Below are 21,106 nucleotides of genomic sequence, written 5' to 3'. Positions count from 1 at the left end.
CTTGCATTCCGATTTCACTTCTTTAAAACCTGATTTCTAATTCCTTATGGGTCAAACGACACCCCAGCCATCCCTGTTTGCCTAGGCTGTTTGAGGTCGCCGCCGGCTTGTTTGCACCCGACGTCCTGCTTTTAACAGCCTCAGAGGAGTGTGTGACAGTTGGCAGGCGCAGTGAGGCACAGCCAGAGCCAAGTCGCTGCAGGGGCCAGGGCTGCGGGGCGGGGGTAGGGGGGTGGGGGTGGGGAGGAGGGGAAGGAGGCTGTGGCTGCGCGATGGGAGGGCAGAGGCTTTCACTGCGAGCGTGGCGGCGGCGCACACTTCGAATAAGGGATAAAGAAGCGGGCCCCTACGAACCCGGGGTCCCTGGGGCCCTGGTTGTTCCATCCCGAAGGGTCGCCGGGTAATGCCTGGATTTGACATTGAAAACAATGCTGGCTCGCGGTCGGAGGCAACGGCGAGAGTAGAGGAGGCAGAAGTAACTTAGAGTTTCCGCTTCAACTGGGTAGCAATGTCTGTCCTGTCCGCGGGCCCCATGCGGCTGTACCCACTGGAGCCGCAGGTGTTGATTTAAAGCTCAGCTCCAGCAGGCCTTCTGCTCGCACACTGCGGCGCCCTCACCCACGGCGAATCCAGCTCCAGGTTTTGTGATCCGCTTGCATGTAGAGGCCGCGCCCTGGACTGCCCGCGGTAGGACTGGAACCTACTTGTCTGGGGCCCAGCGGGAGTCCCCGCCCTCCCTTCGGTCTCCGGCCTCAGACCCGTCAGGGACCACTCTGGTGTGGGCCGGCAGCGGTTCCGGGATGACCCATAGCACCTGCTCCCACTGGCCTTGGCGATCCCGAGCCAGTCTCCGCAGGGAAACCGAAGCTTCGAATTCCGGAGAGCGACTCTCGCCCGCCGGCGGCAGCTGTGCCTCCAGATCGCGGCCTCAGTGGCACCTCTCGGCGAAGCCTCTCTTCACCAAGCTGTCCGCACTAGCTATCCACTCACTCTCCCATCACATCACCCTAATTTAATGCTCAGCGGGACATTTCTTTCAGTCTTGTGTGCCTTCTGTGTTTATTGTCTGTCTCTGGAATGTCCACTACAGGGGGCAGTGATCGATGTTTTGGGGCGCAGTATGGGGTTCCGGCGCCTAGGACCCGGCCGGGCCGGGATGCAATAGACCGTCTTCTTTGCTGAATGACTGAATACTTCCCCCTTGTATTGAAGAGCCTGAGCCCCTGGTCTTCCTGGAGGGGCGTGGCTTTTTCAGGCCCCGCCCAGGAGGCTGCTCCCACCTCTAACCCGCTCCTCCCCTTCCTCTCCGGGGAGTTGGCCTCGGGCCGTGCGGTGTTTTTCCCTTTGGCCTCCCTAGCTCTTGCTGCAGCTGTTGCAAAAACCCGGAGCAGCGGAACCTCAGAGCGGTGGAGCGGCGCCGTCTCTCGCGGCACCTCCCCGACAGCCCTTGGCGGCCGCGCTGGGCATGCTCAGTCGACAGGGCCGCTTCAGTTCTTGGAGTAGGAAGCTTGAGCGCTTCGGCTGTAAGGAGCCGCGGCGGGGGGAAAATGGATCCCTTTACTAATGGTGAGTAGGCAGCCAGAGGCGTCGGGTTTGGGGCTCTTTTGGGGTGCAGAGGGACGTTGGCCGTCGAGACACGCGGAGTCGGACTGCAGCCGCCCCCACCGTGGGTTTCCCACGAGGGTTTGGGGGCGGTGGAAGCGGACTGGGGGAGGCAGCTGAAGGCTGGGGCGGGGGTGGTCAGAGGCCGGCGCGGGACCGGGGGCTGGCGTGAAGGTCAGTGCCACCATCTGCCGAGGGCCTGGGGGCGTCGGGTGCCTCCAGACCCCAAACTGCGCTGCGTGGCCAGGTGGGTGAACACCAAAGTTTGGGCTGCTTTGCGCAGAGGAGGGGAAAGTTGGCCTTCTGGGTTTGCCCCTGGAGAAGGTGGTGTCTGCCCGCGGCTCTTTTGGCAGGAAGGGTTAAGCCTTGGCCACTGCCAAACCAAACTTCTCTTGTGCGCAGGGAGCTGTCCCCCCCTGTCCTTCCGCGCGAGTTGCCTGCGTGACTTTTCCTAATAGGGCGGGGTGGGGGTGGGGGGCTTGGCAGGTTAATTTAGTGGAAGGAAGGGAAACTTGCAGAAAGGCTTGCTTGGTCCTGCTCTGCGAGGAGGTGCCTGCCCGCACTGTCACCCTCCTGTCTGTTGGTGAGGCGCTCCGCAGGTCGTTCACCGCTACCTTTCACGGGCTCCCGATAATACCATTTTTTTCAGTCGAAGACTCATTAAATATCAGGGGTCCGTCATGGTGATATCACAATGTGTCTTGAGGCGAGAGTCAAAGCAGGAGCCTGCAGGACGCCCTGCAAAACAGCCACAGCTCTTCACTGAATGGACAGAATAAATCCCACCCTAGTTAAAACCGATGGCTTTTGTTTGGACCAGAAGTGCCGGAGTCACAACATAGGGGTGAGATGTCTTACCATTTTGTGGCCTTGAGTATATGGATTCCCTTTTTGGGACAGAAAGTAGGAGGAATGCCAGTAAGGGAGAATTCACTTTATAATTAGACGATTCACTCTGTCGTTGACCTGTGTTTTCTTGTGGGAGGTTGGTGACTTCAGGTAGACCGTTTGTCGCATGAGTAGAAGCCAGCCTCTGCTCTGGTTTAGGTGGGCCACTTGCCCCTCAAGAGATAGAGACATATATATATGTCTCCACTATAACCCAAACCGTTGCCAGACTTTGTTGTATGCTGTTTCATTCATGGGACTGCAAATTACTCATTATATTCTCCCTGCCCCTAATTCAGAATGCTTTATTCTACTGCCATCTTCCTGTCTGTACTGTCTAATTAGGCTTAATGATAGTAACTTTAATTCTGAATTTTCTTTCTCATTCAGGTTCTATTTGTAATTTCTAAGGCTCTAAGAATAGTTGGATAAAGTCCCTAAGAGAATTAAGGAATACGGAGCTGAAGGTAAACTTAGAGACCTTCTAGTATTTTAAGTGTAAAATATGTTTAATACAAATCGTTAAATCATTTCAAATGAATATTCCAAGGCTTTTGCTTTGTCCTCGGTGGAATACTTGGAGCTTCCATGTTTGTAGGATTTTAAATGTGAATTTTCACTTAAAAAAAATTCCCCGCAAGGCTGAGTCACCTATTTGGTCAAGACTAGTGCTAGTTGATTTTGCGGCTCTGTGCCTACAGAATTAAACTACATTTGCAAATCCTCCAACTGGGGTCTTTTCTCCCCTTTTAAAATGTATTCCTCTAAATGTTAATAGTTGCAGATTGTCACATTTGAGAGGGCAATGGAAAAGTCCCAGAGAGGTGAACAAAGAGGGAGGAATGCTTCAACATCGGTGTAGGAAGTTGAATTTTTAATCCTTTTGCTGTCTATCTTCCAGATTTTCAGAATCTGCTGGAACAGTTTGACAGTGCATCAGTTTAGTTAATGTGTTAATCACTTGTTGAGGGCTTATCTTAAGTGTCCTTTAACAAGGAAATAGAAACCATAACATCTAAAGCCAACCAAAAATTAGCTTCTAGCAACTTGAGATGCTTTTCAGGTTTAAGGTAGACTGTTTATTTATTTCAGAACTTTTGAAGGATAGCTGTAGAATTTTTCTAGTGTCTTTAAACAGGACTTGCTTAAGTAGGTTTATCTTTTTACTTAATCCTATTTAGTACAAACGATCTGTACAGCTAATTCTCCCCTAGGTCTGGGTATTTTGGTGCAGAGTATTTAATTATCCCTAGAATTTATAATGACAGGATTTATCAAGCTTGATATTGGCTTTTGCACATTCACCTTCTTCTAATAAAATATTCACCACGTACACTTTCTCATTTAAGCCTTGCTTATAGAGAGAGGTGTGAAAGCTTAGCAAAACCAGTTTCAGCAATTCAGAACCACTTGTCTTTCAATTAAAACATTGTCAATGGTTTCACCCTCTGACCTAGAAATTTGTAAAAGAGGCAGATATAGTTTCTCTTTCGTCATTTTTAACTTTCAGTACTCATCTATTCCAGTAGGGCTTTCTGTGCTTTCCCTGTTTTCCATCAAAACTTGCTGCTCATATGTCTCATTTGTCTTGGGCCCTGCTCTCTGCCTGCTAATACTGGGTTCATTTGATGAATATCCTATGTTAACCTGTCCAGGTAACATACTGCTACAACTTGTTAAAATGCTTATCTCCAGAAAGGGTTTATAAGAAGGGACCTTAGTGCCAGCAATTCCCATTTAGCTCAGGAGATATTTTTGATCTTGCCCTTGGGAGGGAACTGCTGACTATTACACTGCAGACTATATCCAGGCTGGCTTTGGATTCTTGGTGACTTTTTTTATGGGGGTAAAGATGTACTGGACTCAAGATTGGCTTGGCAGTAACTGTTATGTCCTATTAGGCAATTAGAGGTGAAACTCTTAGGAAGTAGTGGTTTATATATTACTAAAAGAAAAAAAATTGATGGCAACTCTATAGATGTTTTGATAGATGTACTAGATTGGGGCAAGTAGTTATTTGATTATTTTATTTCTCTTTATTTCTTCTCCTTTACATGTAGGATTAGGGTATTTGAGAATAATTTAAATTCATGTTAAGGACTGTAAATGCCAAGGCTCAGTCTTAGGATCTGACCAAGGAGTTCTGAGGTTAGGGCTAGAAATGTGTGACTTCATTTTGAGGATACTAGAAGTATTCACCAGAAGGGAGCTTTTGAGAACTTTATTAGGTCAGCAAATTCAGGATTTGGAAGCATACTTATGGAGAAGAACTTTTTCTTTTCCTGATATATATTCATCATTTTTTTCTTATGAACAAAATTCCCAGGAATCACTTTGGTAGTACCACCTGATATATAATCAAACAAGGGGGATTTACCTGTCTTGCAAACTATCTTTGTTTTGCTTTCGGATTGGCATCCAATTGGAAGTATTACCTAGCTTCCAAAATGGGAGGTCTGGAGAACAAATTCGATATTCATGGGTTGAAAGGCAGTATCAAATTGTGATTTCATTTCTTGATCTTACAAATAATAGTTGTCCTATAGCTGTGCGTTTCTTTTAAAAAAAATAGCATGGTCAGTCAAAAATATGAGCTTACCACATTTTGTGTGTGTGTGTGTGGTATATATATATATATATATATATATTTCTTTTCTATGATAAATGGCCACATTGAAAGAAAATCCTTAAAATGGAAGATCATTGTTGTTCTTTGTAATGAATGGAATATAAATAAAAATATGTTTTTATCCTTCTGTCTTGATTTTTCTATTTCAATTAAGTGAAATATGACTTAGATCAAATGTTAACATCTTTTAATATTATAAGGTTGAGGATGTAATTAGAAACTATTCAGTTTTTAAGGAAAGCAGTAGGGGGAAAGTCCTTTGCTTTGCATAACAATTTCCAAAAAAGTGTGTTTTGAGACAAACAGCGTATTTTAGAAATGATTAAAACCAGTGATTTTTTTTTTTTTAAAGATTTTATTTATTTATTTGACAGAGAGAGAGATCACAAATAGGCAGAGAGACAGACAGAGAGAGAGATGAGGAGAAGCAGGCTCCCTGCTGAGCAGAGAGCCCAATGCGGGACTCGATCCCAGGCCCCTGGGATCATGACCTGAGCCGAAGGCAGAGGCTTAACCCACTGAGCCACCCAGGCGCCCCAAAACCAGTGATTTTTTTAAAAAGATTTTATTTATTTGACAGAGGGAGAGAGACAGAGAGCAAAAGCAAGAGGAGCAGCAGGCAGAGGGAGAACCAGGTTCCTTGCTCAGCAGGGAGCCTGATGTGGAACTGGGTCCCAGAACTCTGGGGTCCAAATGCAGTCGCTTAACCAACTGAGCCACTCAGGCATGCCTAAAATCAGTGATTATCACTTATCTATAGAGGATCCTTGAGAGCTGAAAAATACATAACCAGAAAGATTGGTTATAAGGAAATTATCATACAGAAATAAGCCAGGGGTGATTTCCTCTTCAGTAATTCATGTGAACACTGTCTTTTGAATGCCCACTTACAAGTAGATTTTCTGCTGGACACACTTGCAGGAAACCCACAAACCTGTTAGCAGATAAAGCTGACCTCAGTAAGAGAAATGAAATGGAAAAATCTAGTTTTGCTTTCATGCTAATATAAGACTAGGAAATACAGAAGAAACAAGAAAGCAATAAAACTTTAAGATAGTTTTCTAATTGTGAAATAAATGTACCAAATTGTCTTTATAACCTGTTCCTGTAACATATGTCATCAGTAAGTTCACATTTGTGATGATTCAGTGTAATACTCCTGTTAGGAACCAACAGCATTTTGAACCTTCTCTATGGAAGTATTAGGAAATTGCAATATGGAGGAATTCAGCCAGGGTTACTCCTGAAGTTATGATGGAGCTGGATTAGGCCCATGGTTCTTGGCAGCTGAGGTTAGGACGGTGTCTTTGTGTTCTGTCAGTTCCCTCATGTCTTGAAACTGTGAGAGGTTGGAACTAGAGCTAATAATACTAGTAGATCTTTCCATAATATTATTGGAGCAATCAGAGAAAGTCTTTTTTTTTTTTTTTTTAATTTGAATTCCTAGATATGTACATTTACTGAGTGTTCACAAGAAACCAGGGGGGCATCTGGGTGGCTCAATGAGTTAAGCCTCTGCCTTTGACTCCGGTGGTGATCTCAGGGTCCTGGGATGGAGCCCCACATCAGGCTCTTTGCTCAGCAGGGAGCCTGCTCTCCCCCCCCCCCCCCCCCGCCTCTTTGCCTACTTGTGATCTCTTTCTGTCAAATAAATAAATAAAATCTTTAAAAGAAACCAGGATTGGGCATGAAGGGAAATTTTGGAGCCTTTGTGGTGGTTCAGCAACTTGCGTGTCTAGTGGACTTTGTAAAGTCACTCATTGCTTTACAATTGCTGCTCATTGCCCTGGTCTTTCTATTCAGCAAATATGACAGAAACAAAGTAGTTTTTGTTCCTTAGTCTATGGTAAGGATTTCCTTGTAACCTGATTCATTGTAATCCATTGGTGATTGTCCTGGGAGCACCTGTAGGACTTTGAATCCAAAGATCTTTAGGAAAAACAGAACAACAACAACAAAAACCCCAAAGATCTTTAGGGAAAACTGGGACTTAAGAGTTAGTGATGAAGATGAAAGAAATGTAGAGATTAAAGGTAAAGCAGGAGCCTGATAAGCAGAGATTTCCAAAATCGTCATATCTTGAGCCTTACACATGTTTGGCTGAGAAATGAGTTTACTTTGGGGATCAGGACACTGACGTATGAGGTCGAATGATGGAGGAATTGGGTTTGGAAGAGACAAGCAGGTGGGACTGGTTAGAGAAAAGCAATTGAGGGTTGAGGGGATGAGTGATTTAAACTGGCGTTTGGAAGCCCTGGCGGGAGATAGAAAACATTTGCCACAAGTTAAATTATGCAGTGTACTTCTCTCTCTGATAGTAAAAATAATCCATTGTCTCTTTTAAGTTAAGACCGTTCACTCTCCGGCTGGCTCAGTTGGTACAAGCATGCAACTCTTGATCTCAGGATTGTGAGTTCAAGCCCCACATTGGGCATGGAGACTACTTTAAAAAAAAAAAAAAAAAAAAAAAAGGTCTGTTCACTTTCCTGAATGTTTTAGATTTCAAGAAAAACGTTTCTAAGAGGGATGTAGAGCCATTGACTTTGTAGGAGCATCATGATCGCAGTTACTATTTTTTAGTGCCTGGTTTTGCTTCCCTTTTCTACTGATGCTTATGATTGAACAGTGAACCAATTAGTTTTTAAAAATTTCAGCCTTAGCATCTAAACTAGGAAGAAACCAGTTCACTTACCAAATAAAGTTCAGGCTTCTAAGGGAGTTTGAAAAAACAATGGTGAAAGAAGCAAGTTCAATAGTAAAAGACCCTTTGAAGTTCTTTTCCTTTAGTGTGTATTGCTTAATGAGGGTCTCCTGAGCATTCCTTTCACAAATTTCAAGAATGCAGCCACCAAAATAAAACTTAAGCTAATTGTTTGGCCTTTTTGTAAGTTGAGGATTGGATGGTCCAGAGTTTTCTCTAGACCCCTGGTGCTGTCCACGGAAGCCAAGCCAGTGATCTGGCATGAAGGGAGGTAAAGGCTTCCTAATGATCTATGGGGAGAATTTCAAAGCTGGGCTAACAGGAGAATGGGAAGTGCAGTGAGAGAATGGGTACCTTTGTGGATTGGGTGTGCTCCTTTCCTTCTTGGCCCTTGCAGCAAATACTAACCAGGGCTGCGTGGTAGTGTTTCTTAGACCAGCTGCCTCTGGTCTCATTCACTGGGCAAGGAGATTTTGAGCCATGGTATTTCTCACAGCTGACACTGTTATTTCATAAAATTTAAAAAAGTTGTTAGAACAGCAGCATCTCAGCAGCGTTACACCATTCCTAGGTTCTTTTTAGAGGAAAAATGCATAGTGATTAGTGGGAGTCATTGAGGACAGCTAAATGTTTTAAAGAACTTTTTTTAACTTATTGGTAGTATGATTTGAAGACAGAAGTAGTGTAATCCTTGTCTAGTTTCTTCTCATTCCATAATTGTCAAAATGTCCTCAATGGTTAAGTAAAGGAGGCTGCTATGGAGCTTGGTGGAAGGAACTAGTATGTTCAAGATTTATCAAAATAATATCCATGAATTTAGGCTGATTCCACTTTATACTTGTTAGCACTATTTTCTCTGGTCTTTAAATTAAATGCTAAGTACATAAGCCCTTTGGGCCACTGACATTGTCGTTTTAGTATCTAGACTGAGTGGCTAGTTTAAAAAAACAACTCAGTGAGTGTAGAGTATTTGAGTTAGTGGGAGGGACTAAGGGATGCTTTGCTCTTTAGAATAGAGGTCTTGCATCCATCTCTATCAGTACAGGCTACTGAGAGGCTTGGTAAGTTGTTATTCGGGGGAAGTACACAGAAGAATAATCGAGTGTCGAAGGAGGGTCCAGCCTGATTTGGGGATTAAATAATAGTGTTTTGAATTAGGTAGAAGTAAGCAAATGTTCACTAAAATATGGCTAACTTTGTTTCAGTGCAGTTCATTGCAGTTGGGCACATAGCTCTATTCTAATTAATTGTCAATTTAGGAAACACTGAGATAAAGACTTGAAGAATTCATGCATAGAAGCTTTTCTTGGCAGATAATGAGATGACAATGACTATTAGTAGACCAAAATGTGGTTACAAACCCAGACTTTTGGGTAATCATCATATATTTTTAAATGAGTTAATGATAGTCAAAGTGACCCTCAGCAAGTTGTAAATTGATGTCAACGTTTTTGCTATGAAGATTCAAGATTATCATCTCCCTTGCCTTTTATCAGTCTGGTGAATTAGATGGAAAAATGTTTCAAAATTATTAGCAAAATAGTCTTTTCAAATCCATCTGACATCAGCTCTAGCAAATTTATTCACCAGTTGAGGTCTTTTCTAACCCATAAGCTTTCTGCATACATTGAAGAGATCTCATACATTTTCTTTGTGGATCTCCATCAGTGGTTATGCATTCTCTTTAGATCGCTCACAGATATTCTTTAGGCCTAAATCCATTCTTCATTTCAAATAAAGAATTATGATAGGTTAACATTCTTTTGAAACTACAAATAATTGATGGAATTAAAAATAAACTTTGAACTTTTGCTCTTCAGAAAGTATTTGCAGTTATGTAGATTTTCATGAGAGATTAATGAGCTCATGTATTTAGGCATCATTAACAGTTTCAGTTATTTGTACGGCTAAGTCTTTCTCAGAGGTCCCCTGAGGATTGTCAAGGGCTGGGGGGCCTGTGTTACAAGGAAATGAAAAAAAAAAAAAAAAAAAAACACCCAAAAACCAACCAAATCTGATAAAGAGTATAAATTTGATTGGAGTACAAGTTGATATAAATATAAACATTATAGTAAATGATTTAGCTTAGAAAAGGAAAATGAAATTGAAAATTAAGCTCAATAATTTTATTTTTACCCGAAGGATAAATTAGTTAACTTTTAAGGGCATGAGATGGCATATCTTTATGTAAATTCTGTTCATTAGGACTGTATTCTGCACTGTTTGTATTCCTTAGTCCATGGGATATCATGTTGCACTTGTTAATTGATGTGTTTTAGGTGTCCTCTAGCCAGAATTTTAACTAGAGTATTTCCTCTGTGGAATCGACAATGTGTTTGAATGGTGGTAGAATTAAATGATTTTTGTTAGGACTTTGTATTTTATTGTAAATTTTATATTTTCTCTTGGTTCTTTATTAATTTCATTCTAACTAACAACCAGAGAAAATAAATACAAGAATATATACATATATACACAGAATTTACTGTTCAAAACATTTTTTAGAAGATGAATGCTTTGGGCTTAAGTCTGTTTTATTAAAACCAGGTAATATTGGGATTCAAATATACTTAAATTATTTTCTTTTTTGTTGTTATTTTATTGTGAATTTCTTTTTACTTCTTGCTAATAGTTTTTCTTTGTCTCTTATTTTCATCAAGACTAAAAATATTGGACACCAAAATTAGTGTTCCATGTCTCCTTGCTCCATTCTTCTTTTGGGTAGTCAGCAGTTGGGGGTCAGAGAAGCAGCACAGAGGGAATATATGAATACAAATCCTTCTTGCATACCATTTTACACTATGTCAATTAGCAAGTATTTTTTTAATTTGTTTCTGACAGACCTCAATTATCTCTTTTTAAAAAGAATAGTTTTTTAAAAAATATACTCCTCTCAAATAAACACATTAAAATGTACCTTCACTCTGTGCTGACTTGTTCCAGGCTTTGTTCTTAAAGCTGGCGTACAAGTAAGAATATGCAGTATGAGCTCTGCATTTGGAAAACTTAGTTCCAGTGGGATAAATTTAAAACAAATGTATATGAACACACAGATTAGCACACTGTCTTTGAAAATGATCAGGCTTGGAGGAGTACAGGTCCGATCCCACACTACTTTCCTTAAATATATTTGGCTTTATACTTTTATTTACTTATTTTTTTCATTTTAGAGATCTACTCATGAATCTACCTCCTTTTGTAAGATACTACGTAGTGTAGTGTAATGGTGAAGAGTAATTCAATTGGCCAGCATTCAAATCCTGGCTCCTCACTCACTAGCTCTGTGACTCTTATTTAAAGATATTACCAAGATGTTTTAGTAAGTTACGTTAAAAAACTAAAATGTGCAAAGAAACTCAAAACCTTTTCTGGTAACAATTGAGATCTAGGAGACGTGGTGGTTTGGGCATATTCCTGCCATAATGAGATTTTGAAAATTGGGAAACAAATGATATTTCATTTACTAAAGACTCAAGGCCAGTATAGAAGGGTTCTTTTTATTTCAATCTTTTTATTAACAATTATGCATTTGTAACACTTCCAGGGAAGTGTTGCCAAGAGTAGAGCTATTCATTTCTACATTCAACTTAATTCTGGCTTACATGTGTTTTTCTGGTTCTGTCCAGCAAATGTAATATGCTACACTTTGCTGTTTATACAGATAGATTTTGTTTCAGTGCTAAATCAGGTATTAAATATATTTGTCTCTTAAATGAGGTTGAAATAGTTTGGAATTTAAGACCAAAAGAGGTAGTGTTAACATGAAGGTATGGAATAAAGGTACTTCTTTAACTGGTAACATTGCCTGTATTTCATAGGCATCAGGAATGCAGACAAACGTGTCTATAATGTAATGTGTTTCAATTATACCTGTTTTGTGTTCTCACAGAAGCTTAATAAGAAACTAGTTTTACTAGTGAATTCCAATTTCTGTTGTACAGTGACACCCTTTTTTATTACTATTTTGGCTAAGTGAATGTTACTTGGCAGCACCTTTTGGGCTCTGAGAATCTATTATTCATTTTGGTAATTTACCTCCCTACCTCCATCCTGCCAGAAGTCTCTGGGTCTGTTATTTGTTTTTCTCTCACAAAGATAATATTCTGAACTTCCCAATCATATAAGGTAGTGACTTTGACTAAAGAGCAAGGCGAGCGAGGGAGGTTGGAAATAATCCTTCAAGTATTTGGTGGCTATGTGGGTGTATTGCATGGGAACAGAGTAGAGGCATTGCTCTCCTTGAGTCACAGTTCTTGGGAAACCTCAGCATGAAGAAGACTGTGTTTTCCCACAGGAGTAAGTTACTGGACGTCACATTTCTGCCCAAGAATGTCCAGAGAGGCATAAATGGTATGTTATGAAAGCAGAGGTACCACTTGTTTAGGACTCCCACTTTCTGAATGGTGAAAACCACATTTCCAGTTCTATATGTATGTATGTGCTTCTTCAGCCAGGAAACATCAATTACATCTGACAGAAAACACACAGTTGTCTTATATTTGGTTCTTACTAGAGTTGGCACCCAAAATAGTACCCCATATGTCAGATGTTCTTTAAATGTTACCTGAGACTAATACTACTTTAAGCAACTCCAAAACAAACTTTTAAGTAACCATTGTGTTTTTGTTTTTACTCCTTTAATTTTGTTTTTTTTTCCCCAAGTAAAGTTGAATGTGAATGCTCTTTTCCTTTTTCTATATATTTCTCTCTAGCAAATAGAGTAATTCCAAATCTCTTTTCCTGAATATTCTTATCAGTATTCATTCAGCTTTCCTTTTCACTGAAATGCCTTTTGGGTACTTGCTGTGTTTCAGACCCTTTGCTTTGTGCAGGGAAGATAGTGCTAAATGAGAAACGGTCTTAGTGTTTGAGGGGAAGGAAGATGAAGGTTAGCAGGAGGGAATCTCTTACTCTGAAGCATTTTCAGAATCATAATTAAAGAATAACCCAATAGTTTCCTCTTCTTTCATCTTGTGTTCTTATTGCATCGCTAGAGAGCTGCTTTGCATTTGAGACCAGAGTAATGCAGTTAAATCAATTTCTCTTCCTGCCCCGCTGCGGGCCTTCTGGCTGACCTGTTCTTGGGGTACTTTGTCTTTCATTAGAGAGCCACAGAAACAGATACCAAGCCAATTAGAAGGGACTTTTAAAAAGGAATTTCCTACTATCCCAGAATTGGTAAAAAGGCATGAATTGGTCTGCATAAGAATTCAAGTGGCCTTGTGGATTATGTAGGGGAAGCTATGCCATTGAAAGGCAGGGTTCTCTGTTAGTTGACAGGACAGAATAACTAATGGTCTGAGTTACTGTAGTGCAATATGAGCTGAGATATGATAGCATGAATTTCAGACATGACACCAACCAGGAGGAAGAAATGGATGTTTCTGTCCTGATGTTAAAGGAAAAAAGTTAAATGACATTTTGAGAAGAACAAAACCTTAACTCCTTAGTGGCCAAGTAACAGAAATTATGATATGTAAACAGTGAAGATATGTATTCAACATCTCCTTCCCCCTTAAAAGGAACCTGCATTCCCCCCTCTCCCTTGTTCCATAGGTCTATGGAGTTATTATATAGAAATAGTACAGGCAGTGTATTAACTCAGCCTGCCATAACCAAAAGCTCTATGACTGGGTAGCTTAAACCAAAGACATTTTATTTTCTTACAGTTGTGGTTAGGAGTCCCAGATCAAGGTACCAGCATGGTAGGTTTCTGGTGAGAGCCCCCTCTTGGCTTGCAGATGGCCACCTTCTTGTTGTGTCCTCACATGGCTTTTCTTCTGTGCACAGAGCTCAGTGTCTCTTTCTCTTATAAGAACACCAGTCTTAGCAGCTCCACCCTGATGACCTCATTTAACCTTAGTTATCTCTTTCAAAGCCTTGTCTCCAAGTATAGTCACATTAGGGGTTAACACCTCAATGTGTGAATTTTGGGGGGAATAGGAAGCCATCCTTTTCCATAGTTTATCTCAAGGTAAAGAAGCTTGTGTTTTTCTGTAGGAACAAATTATTGAAGTCTACATTCCTACTGCCTGAGGATGCTAAAAGGAACATAAACAGTTCAGTTCTTTTTTTCTGGACCTAGGACTCCAAAATGATTCAGAACCCCTTGTCCTTTCCTGGCCTGCTATGAAGTTATACAGACCGGCTATATATTTATTTTTCTTACCTAACATATTTACTCTATATGCTTTTTCTTTTCTTTTTTTTTAAAGATTTTATTTATTTATTTGACAGAGATCACAAGTAGGCAGAGAGGCAGGTGGGGGGGGGGAAGCAGACTCCCTGCCGAGCCGAGAGCCCCACATCGGCTCGATGTGGGGTTCGATCCCAGGACCCTGGGATCATGACCTGAGCCGAAGGCAGAGGCTTTAACCCACTGAGCCACCCAGGTGCCCCCTCTATACGCTTTTTCAAATGATATAATGAAACTGCAGTGCTTGAATTATGATATCTGGAGAGCTGGGAATTTTTTTCTTTATTTTTGAAAGCAAGAGTTATGCTTCTCAAATCTTTTGGTATCAGGACCCCTTTTGTATACTCTTAGAAATGATTGTGAACCCCTAAGTGATTTTGTTTTATGGGCTGTATCTCTAGATATTGTTGCATGAGAAATGAACACTGAAATTTTTAAAAAATGAAAATTAATAAATTAGTAGATTTCATACAATAAAAAACCTTTTTTACATGTTAACATAAATGACATTTTTAAATGAAAAATAGCTATCCTCCAAAACAAATTAGTGAGAGCAATTATGTCATTGCAAATCTCTTTAATGTCTGGCTTAATAGACGACAACTGGGTTTTCAAATTTGCTTCTGTGTTCAGTCTGTTGTATCACGTGTTGCGTAACCTGTGGAAAACTCCACTGTATACTTACGAGAGAATGGGAGTGAAAAGGGCAAATAACATCTCAGTATGAAAACAGTTTTTGACCTTGAGGGCCACTAAAAGAGTATCAGGGATTCCAGGGGTACCCGTACTGCACCTTGAAAACTATTACTTTAAACATTAAACCTGCCTTTCATAGGGCCTGGAGAAGAATACCTTCACATGCCTTCTATAGCAGCTAGAAAGTGGAGCTGATGGAACTGGGCAGCAAGTGTCTTAAGATAGATCTAGGTCATAGGAGAAGGAAATGTTCTAGCCAGGCATATCTGACGAGCCACACCTCGGATGCCTCGGTTATTTGTGGACTCTAAGGTCATTTTATTTCAGTCCTGGATGGTTTTAGGGAGGACACAAATTTTAAAAAATGATTAAATTATCTCTTTAAAAATTGATTTTTATCTATTTTCTGTTTACGCCTGCAGGATTTTTCAACAAGCTGCCCCTCTTTCTCAGTACCCCCTCCCTCCAACATACACTTAACATGGATACATTATTTAACTTCTCATCCCTTGAATGGGGACTTAGACTTATCTTAATTCTAATGAATTAAAGGCCTACAAAGGGGGCACCTGGGTGGCTCAGGGGTTAAAGCCTCTGCCTTCGGCTCAGTTCATGATCTCAGGGTTCTGGGATCGAGCCCCATGTCAGGCTCTCTATTCAGCCCTGCTTCCTCCTCTCTCTCTGCCTGCCTCTCTGCCTACTTGTGGTCTCTGTCAAATAAATAAATAAAAATCTTAAAATAGAAAAATAAAGGCCTACAAAGTTCAATTCTTTTTTTCTGCTTGTCTTGATCTGTGGAGTCCAGAATGAAACAAAAGCCTTCGTCCCATACTTGCCCCATCATAAAATGATCTAGACCTTTAAGAGAACTGAAGTTAACCCTCTTTTTTCCTCTGGCTCTTTGGGGCCATGAGTAACTAGGACTTATCTAGTTAAACTGCCTTGCCCCCAAGACAGGGCATGTGGTAAACTGTGATCGCATGTAAACATGGAAACCTTGGCATGCACACGTACGTTCAGATAACTTGAGCTAGAGTTCTAGAAAAATAGGTAATAGACCACCCATGCTAACACATCCATTTTAAGTACTTTGAAATAGTTATTAATATTAAGAGAAAGCCTTTTACTCTCTAGGTGTTTATAATAAGTGTCAGGAATACTTATAATCAGGAGACCTTTTATGCTTCCTTTGTGTGAGTGGACAAAAAGTAATTTTGTAATGAAGTCCTGAAGTCTGGTGGGTGAATTTGTAATTATTGTTCAAATAAACCTCTCAAACTGGCCGTCTTATAATTAAAATCAGAGTACCAAAGTATTGCATATTCCTGATTCTTGGTGTTACATTTTTTCAACTTAAAGTCAAAGCAAAACAAAAAAGTTTCTAGTTTATGCCTCCCTCCATCCTGATTCCTAAGCGGTCACTAATCCACTTTGTGTTACTACAGATTAGTTTATTTGCTACTTTCACAGAATTTTTAAAAGATTTTATTTATTTATTTGACAGAGAGAGTGAGAGAGCATGTGCGCATGTGTGCAAGCAGGGCGAGTAGCAGAGGGAGAAGGAGGCAAATTCTTAACTGACTGAGCTACCCGGGTGCCCTTACTTTTACAGAATCTTATATAAATAGAATTATATAGATTTTGTATAGATGGAATCATGTACTATCTTTTTTGTCCTGTTTTTTTCACTCAGTATAATTTATTTTGAAACTCATCCATGTATTAGTATGGTTCTTTTTTCTTTTTAAATTCTGTATAGTATTCTATTTTGTTGATATATTTTCATTCACCTCTTACTGGATGTTTGTTTCCAGTTTTGAGTTATTGTAAAGCCGTTGGGAAACTCAAATACAAGTCTTTGTGTAGACAATTTGTTTTTGTTTCTCTTATTTAAGTATCTAGGAGATGATTGGTAGGGTCATCTGGTAGCTATATGTTTTAACTTTTTAAGAAACTGCCATCTGTTTTCCAAACTGGTTTTACCTGGGGCACTTGGATGGCTCAGTTGGTTAAGCGTCTGCCTTCTGCTCAGGTCATATCTCAGAGTCCTGGGATTAAGCCCCACGTAGTCCTCCCTGCTTAGTGGGGAGCCTGTTTCTCCCTCTCCCTCTGCTGCGCCCCACCTTTGTACTGTCTTGCAGTCTTTCTGTCAAGAAAACAAATGAAATCTTTTTTTTTTTTTTTAAGATTTTATTTATTTATTTGACCGACGGAGATCACAAGTAGGCAGAGAGGCAGGCATAGAGAGACTGAGAAGCAGGCTCCCGGCTGAGCAGAGAGCCCCACGAGGGACTTGATCCCAGGACCCTGGGATCATGACCTGAGCCGAAGACAGAGGCTTTAACCCACTGAGCCACCCAGGTGCCCAACAAATAAAATCTTTAAAGAACCCCCCAAAACTGGTTTTACCATTTCACATTTCCATCAGTGTATATGAGAGTGCTTATTCTCTACATCCTTGCCAAAATTTGGTGTGATTAGTTTTTTAAAATTTTAGCCAATCTAGTGTGTGCATAGTGGTAACTCAGTGTGGTTTTAATTTCATTTTCCTTATGACTACTGATGTTGAAAATGTTTTCATTTTTTTTTTGCATTAGTTCATCTTTTTTTGTGAAATGGCTGTTCAAATCTTTTTGCCCAGTTATTGAGTTACAAGGGCTGCTTATGTATTTTGGGTATGTGTTTACACAAAGGTATTAAACAAGTTACACAAATGTATAATATATATAACACATGTATTATATATATTACACATACATATATAATAATAGTTCGATATATATAAAAACAATAAAGATGTTACTCTTTCATTTTCTGACTTCCGTAGTTTTCTGTTAAGAAAGCTGTGGTGGGATGGCTGGCTGGCTCAGTCCATAGAACATGTGACTCTTGATCTCTGGGTCATGAGTTTGAGCCATGGGGGGGGTAGAATTTGCTTTAAAACAAACAAAAAAAACCTTCGTAATTTGAACTGGTATTACCTTATTCATAATATATCACTTTTTTTTTCATAACTGGTTTCAAGTTTTTCTTTACTTTTGGTTGTTAGCAGTTTGTTTATTTGGGTCTTGGTTTGGTTGTCTTTGGATTTTTTTTTCTTTTCCATTGAATTTCTTGAATTTATTTTTCAGTTTTCCAAGTTATATTATTTGTTTCAGGGGTATACGTCTGGGATTCAGTCTTACACAATTCACCGCACTCACCATAGCACATACTCTCCTCCGTGTCCATTACCCAGCCTCCCCTTCCCTCTCACTCCCCTCCCCTCCAGCAACACTCAGTTTGTTTCCTGAGATTAAGAGTCTCTTATGTTTTGTCTCCCTCTCTGGTTTCATCTTGTTTCATTTTTCCCTCCCTTTCCCTATGATCCTATGTCTTGTTTCTCAGATTACTTAAATCAGTAAGATCCTATGGTAATTGTCTTTCTCTGATTGACTTATTTCGCTTAGCATAATACCCTCTAGTTCCATCCATGTCATTACAAATGGCAAGATTTCATTTTTTGATGGCTGCATAGTATATATATATATATAACCACATCCTCTTTATCTATTCATCTGTTGATGGACATCTAGGTTCTTTCTATAGTTTGGCTATTGTGGGCATTGCTGCTATAAACATTCGGGTGCACGTGCCCCCTTTGGATCACTACGTTTATATCTTTAGGGTAAATACCCAGTAGTGTGATTGCTGGGTCATAGGGTAGCTCTATTTTCAACTTTTTGAGGAACCTCCATACTATTTTCCAGAGTGGCTGCACCAGCTTGCATTCCAACCAACAGTGTAGGAGGGTTCCCCTTTCTCTGCATCCTTGCCAACACCTGTTGTTTCCTGACTGGTTAATTTTGGCCATTCTGACTGGTGTGAGGTGGTAGCTCACTGCGGTTTTGATTTGTATTTCCCTGATGCTGAGTGATGTGGAGCACTTTTTCATGTGTCTGTTGGCCATCTGGATGTCTTCTTTGCAGAAATGTCGTTCATGTCTTCTGCCCATTTCTTGATTGGATTATTTGTTCTTTGGGTGTTGAGTTTGATAAGTTCTTTATAGATCTTAGATACTAGCCCTGTATCTAATATGTTATTTGCAAATATCTTCTCCCATTCTGTGGGTTGTCTTTTGGTTTTGACGACTGTTTCCTTTGCTGTGCAAAAGCTTTTTATCTTGGTGAAGTCCCAGGAGTTCTTTTTTTGCGCCATTGTTTCTTGATAATTTTTCTGTCTCAGTGTTGTTGTTTTTTTTTTTTTTTTTCATGTCATTCTGGAACTCCCAATTACATATATGTTAATCATTTTGCTACTTTCTTACAGGTCCTTGTGGTACTGTTCTTTTTTTTTTTTTTTCTCAATCTTTCTTTTCCCTGGGTTCTTCAAATAGAATAATTTGTTTAAAAGAAATATTTATTGTCTGATATGTAAATCATAATCAAAATTGGCCTTTAGTTGAGCTTGTAAACCCCCTGAAAAATAGCTGGAGTAATGAGCTGCAGTGAAACTTGGTTCGGTGAAGAAATCTAGAGTGAAACTTGAAAAAACCCCCACACGATATGATTTGCTATAAACTTTTAAGTTGCTGACTGAAATGTATTTTTAAGCAAATTGGCCAGTTTGGTGCTTGGGTATGGAGGTGTCATTTTCTGTATCAGTAGTCTATCAGTTACAGTAGTGAGTTCTGTGTCCCAACAAAGAGTCATGCAGTTATTTTTTCCTCAATGAGGACTATGTTGAGACCAGTCTTTGTAAGAAGATGGGAATGTAATAAAATGTGTTAGAAATACTGCATTAAAAACAAATTTTAGAATTTGGTAAAGTGTCATCTCTTAGCCAGAAAACTCCTATATTGATGATTATGCAGAGTCTGTCATCCCAAGTATTATGTTTTCCAATACCAGGATTCAAATAGTGCTACAGGGGAGAAAGAGACAGGAAATAGATTTTCTGAAAAAAATAAGCTATAGTATAACATGTGAAATTTCCCTAAAAGTTATAACATTTTCAATTGTATCTAGTCTCTGTTTTGTCTGAGATCAGGATGGAATCATGTTGTTCGGTCTTGAGCTATCAGCCTGTCTGTTAATTTTAATATGTTCATTTTTTCTTCTTCCAGTTTGGACTTAAAGTCTTGAGAATTCATTTATTATGAAATGTAAAAACTCATTTTTTTAAAAAAAAAATCAGAGTTCTTTGCTCTTTTCGAAGGAAAAAGAATAGAATAAAGTAATAACTGTAGCATCTTTTAGACTTGCTACTTAGGTTGATGAGCACTTGTACAATGTTCCAAAGTTCTATTATCTGGAAGGGACTCATTAAAAAAAAAAAAAAAAAAAAAAACACCAATCTTCTCTACTATGGCAGAAGAAGAAATGACTTTGCTGAGGTTGCTTAACCATTTCCTGTAAGTCTGAGAAAGTGGTTGTTTTCAAAATCATTGAGCTGAATTTGGGTAGAACTAAACTTAGCTAAGCAGTTCTGTGGGTTAAATTTGTTCATTGTTTCACTTCCAACTTTCTTGTAGAAAACTTAAAATTTAAAAATTTTTAAAAAGTTTTGATTTCATTCAGTTTTACTAACTAGCTGAGTAACTTTGAACAATAATTAATTATCTATAAAATATAATAGGCTTAGAGGTTCTCATAAAAACTTTTAGTTCTTGGAATGCCTGGGTGGCTCAGTGGGTTAAGCCTCTGCCTTTGGCTCAGGTCATGATCCTAGGATTCTGGTATCGAGCCCCATATTGGGCTCTCTGCTCAGTGGGGAGCTTGCTTCCTCCTCTCTCTCTGCCTGCCTCTGCCTACTAATTATGTCTCTCTCTGTGTCAAATAAATAAATAAAATCTTTAAAAAAAAAAAAAAAAGAAAGAAACCTTTTTGTTCTCTACAGTAGCAAAAAAGTAAAGTTTCAGTAAAATGGGTATTATATTTGGATAATTTTATAATCCTAATGAGTGGGAGAACATTCAATTTACAGACCATGATGAAGTCATAACAGGGAATATAATTGGGCAAAATCAAATAGCACTTTTTGAATACTGCTAAACGTCTGGCTGAGAGAGTTGTGTAAACCGTAGTGTCAGTGTCTGACACACGGTGGTAGTGTCCTCAATCTCTGGCACCATCCTGACCCTCTCTGTAGCCTTTCAGCCTGACATAGAGGCAACTCTGTGACCACCCTGGATCCAGAGACTGCAGAGACATGGGACTTTTCTCTGGCACATTGGACCTGGTTTGACATTCTCTGGGCTATTTCAAGTCATGGCACATGGCCTAGAAGGATTTAGCTACTATAGTCAGAAAAATGTGGGTTTGAAATTTGGCCATGCCATTTACCAGCAAGTTATTTAACCTCTCTGATTCTCACTTCTTCATCTATAAAATGTTGTGAGGATTAAATTAAATGA

The 21,106-nt window shown here is 39.9% G+C and overlaps 1 protein-coding gene across 2 annotated transcripts in view; it reads left to right on the top strand.

Moving 5' to 3' along the window:
* Positions 1–288: 288 nt before the first annotated feature.
* Positions 289–21,106, top strand: part of LNPEP (leucyl and cystinyl aminopeptidase) — a 102,819-nt gene continuing 82,001 nt past the window's right edge. Inside the window, exon 1 of one of the 2 annotated variants that reach the window (XM_032335681.1) lies at positions 289–1,566. In XM_032335681.1, the coding sequence (XP_032191572.1) occupies positions 1,548–1,566 (19 nt within the window). In that variant the 5' untranslated portion in view covers positions 289–1,547. Of the gene's footprint in view, positions 1,567–1,607; positions 2,447–21,106 lie in introns of those variants that run through there. The other variant, XM_032335682.1, reaches the window with a different exon arrangement.

Source organism: Mustela erminea, chromosome 3 (assembly GCF_009829155.1).
Source record: "Mustela erminea isolate mMusErm1 chromosome 3, mMusErm1.Pri, whole genome shotgun sequence".
NCBI lineage: Eukaryota > Metazoa > Chordata > Mammalia > Carnivora > Mustelidae > Mustela > Mustela erminea.
The sequence above is the reverse complement of the archived record's forward strand: the minus strand, read 5'-3'. Positions and strand labels throughout refer to the sequence as shown.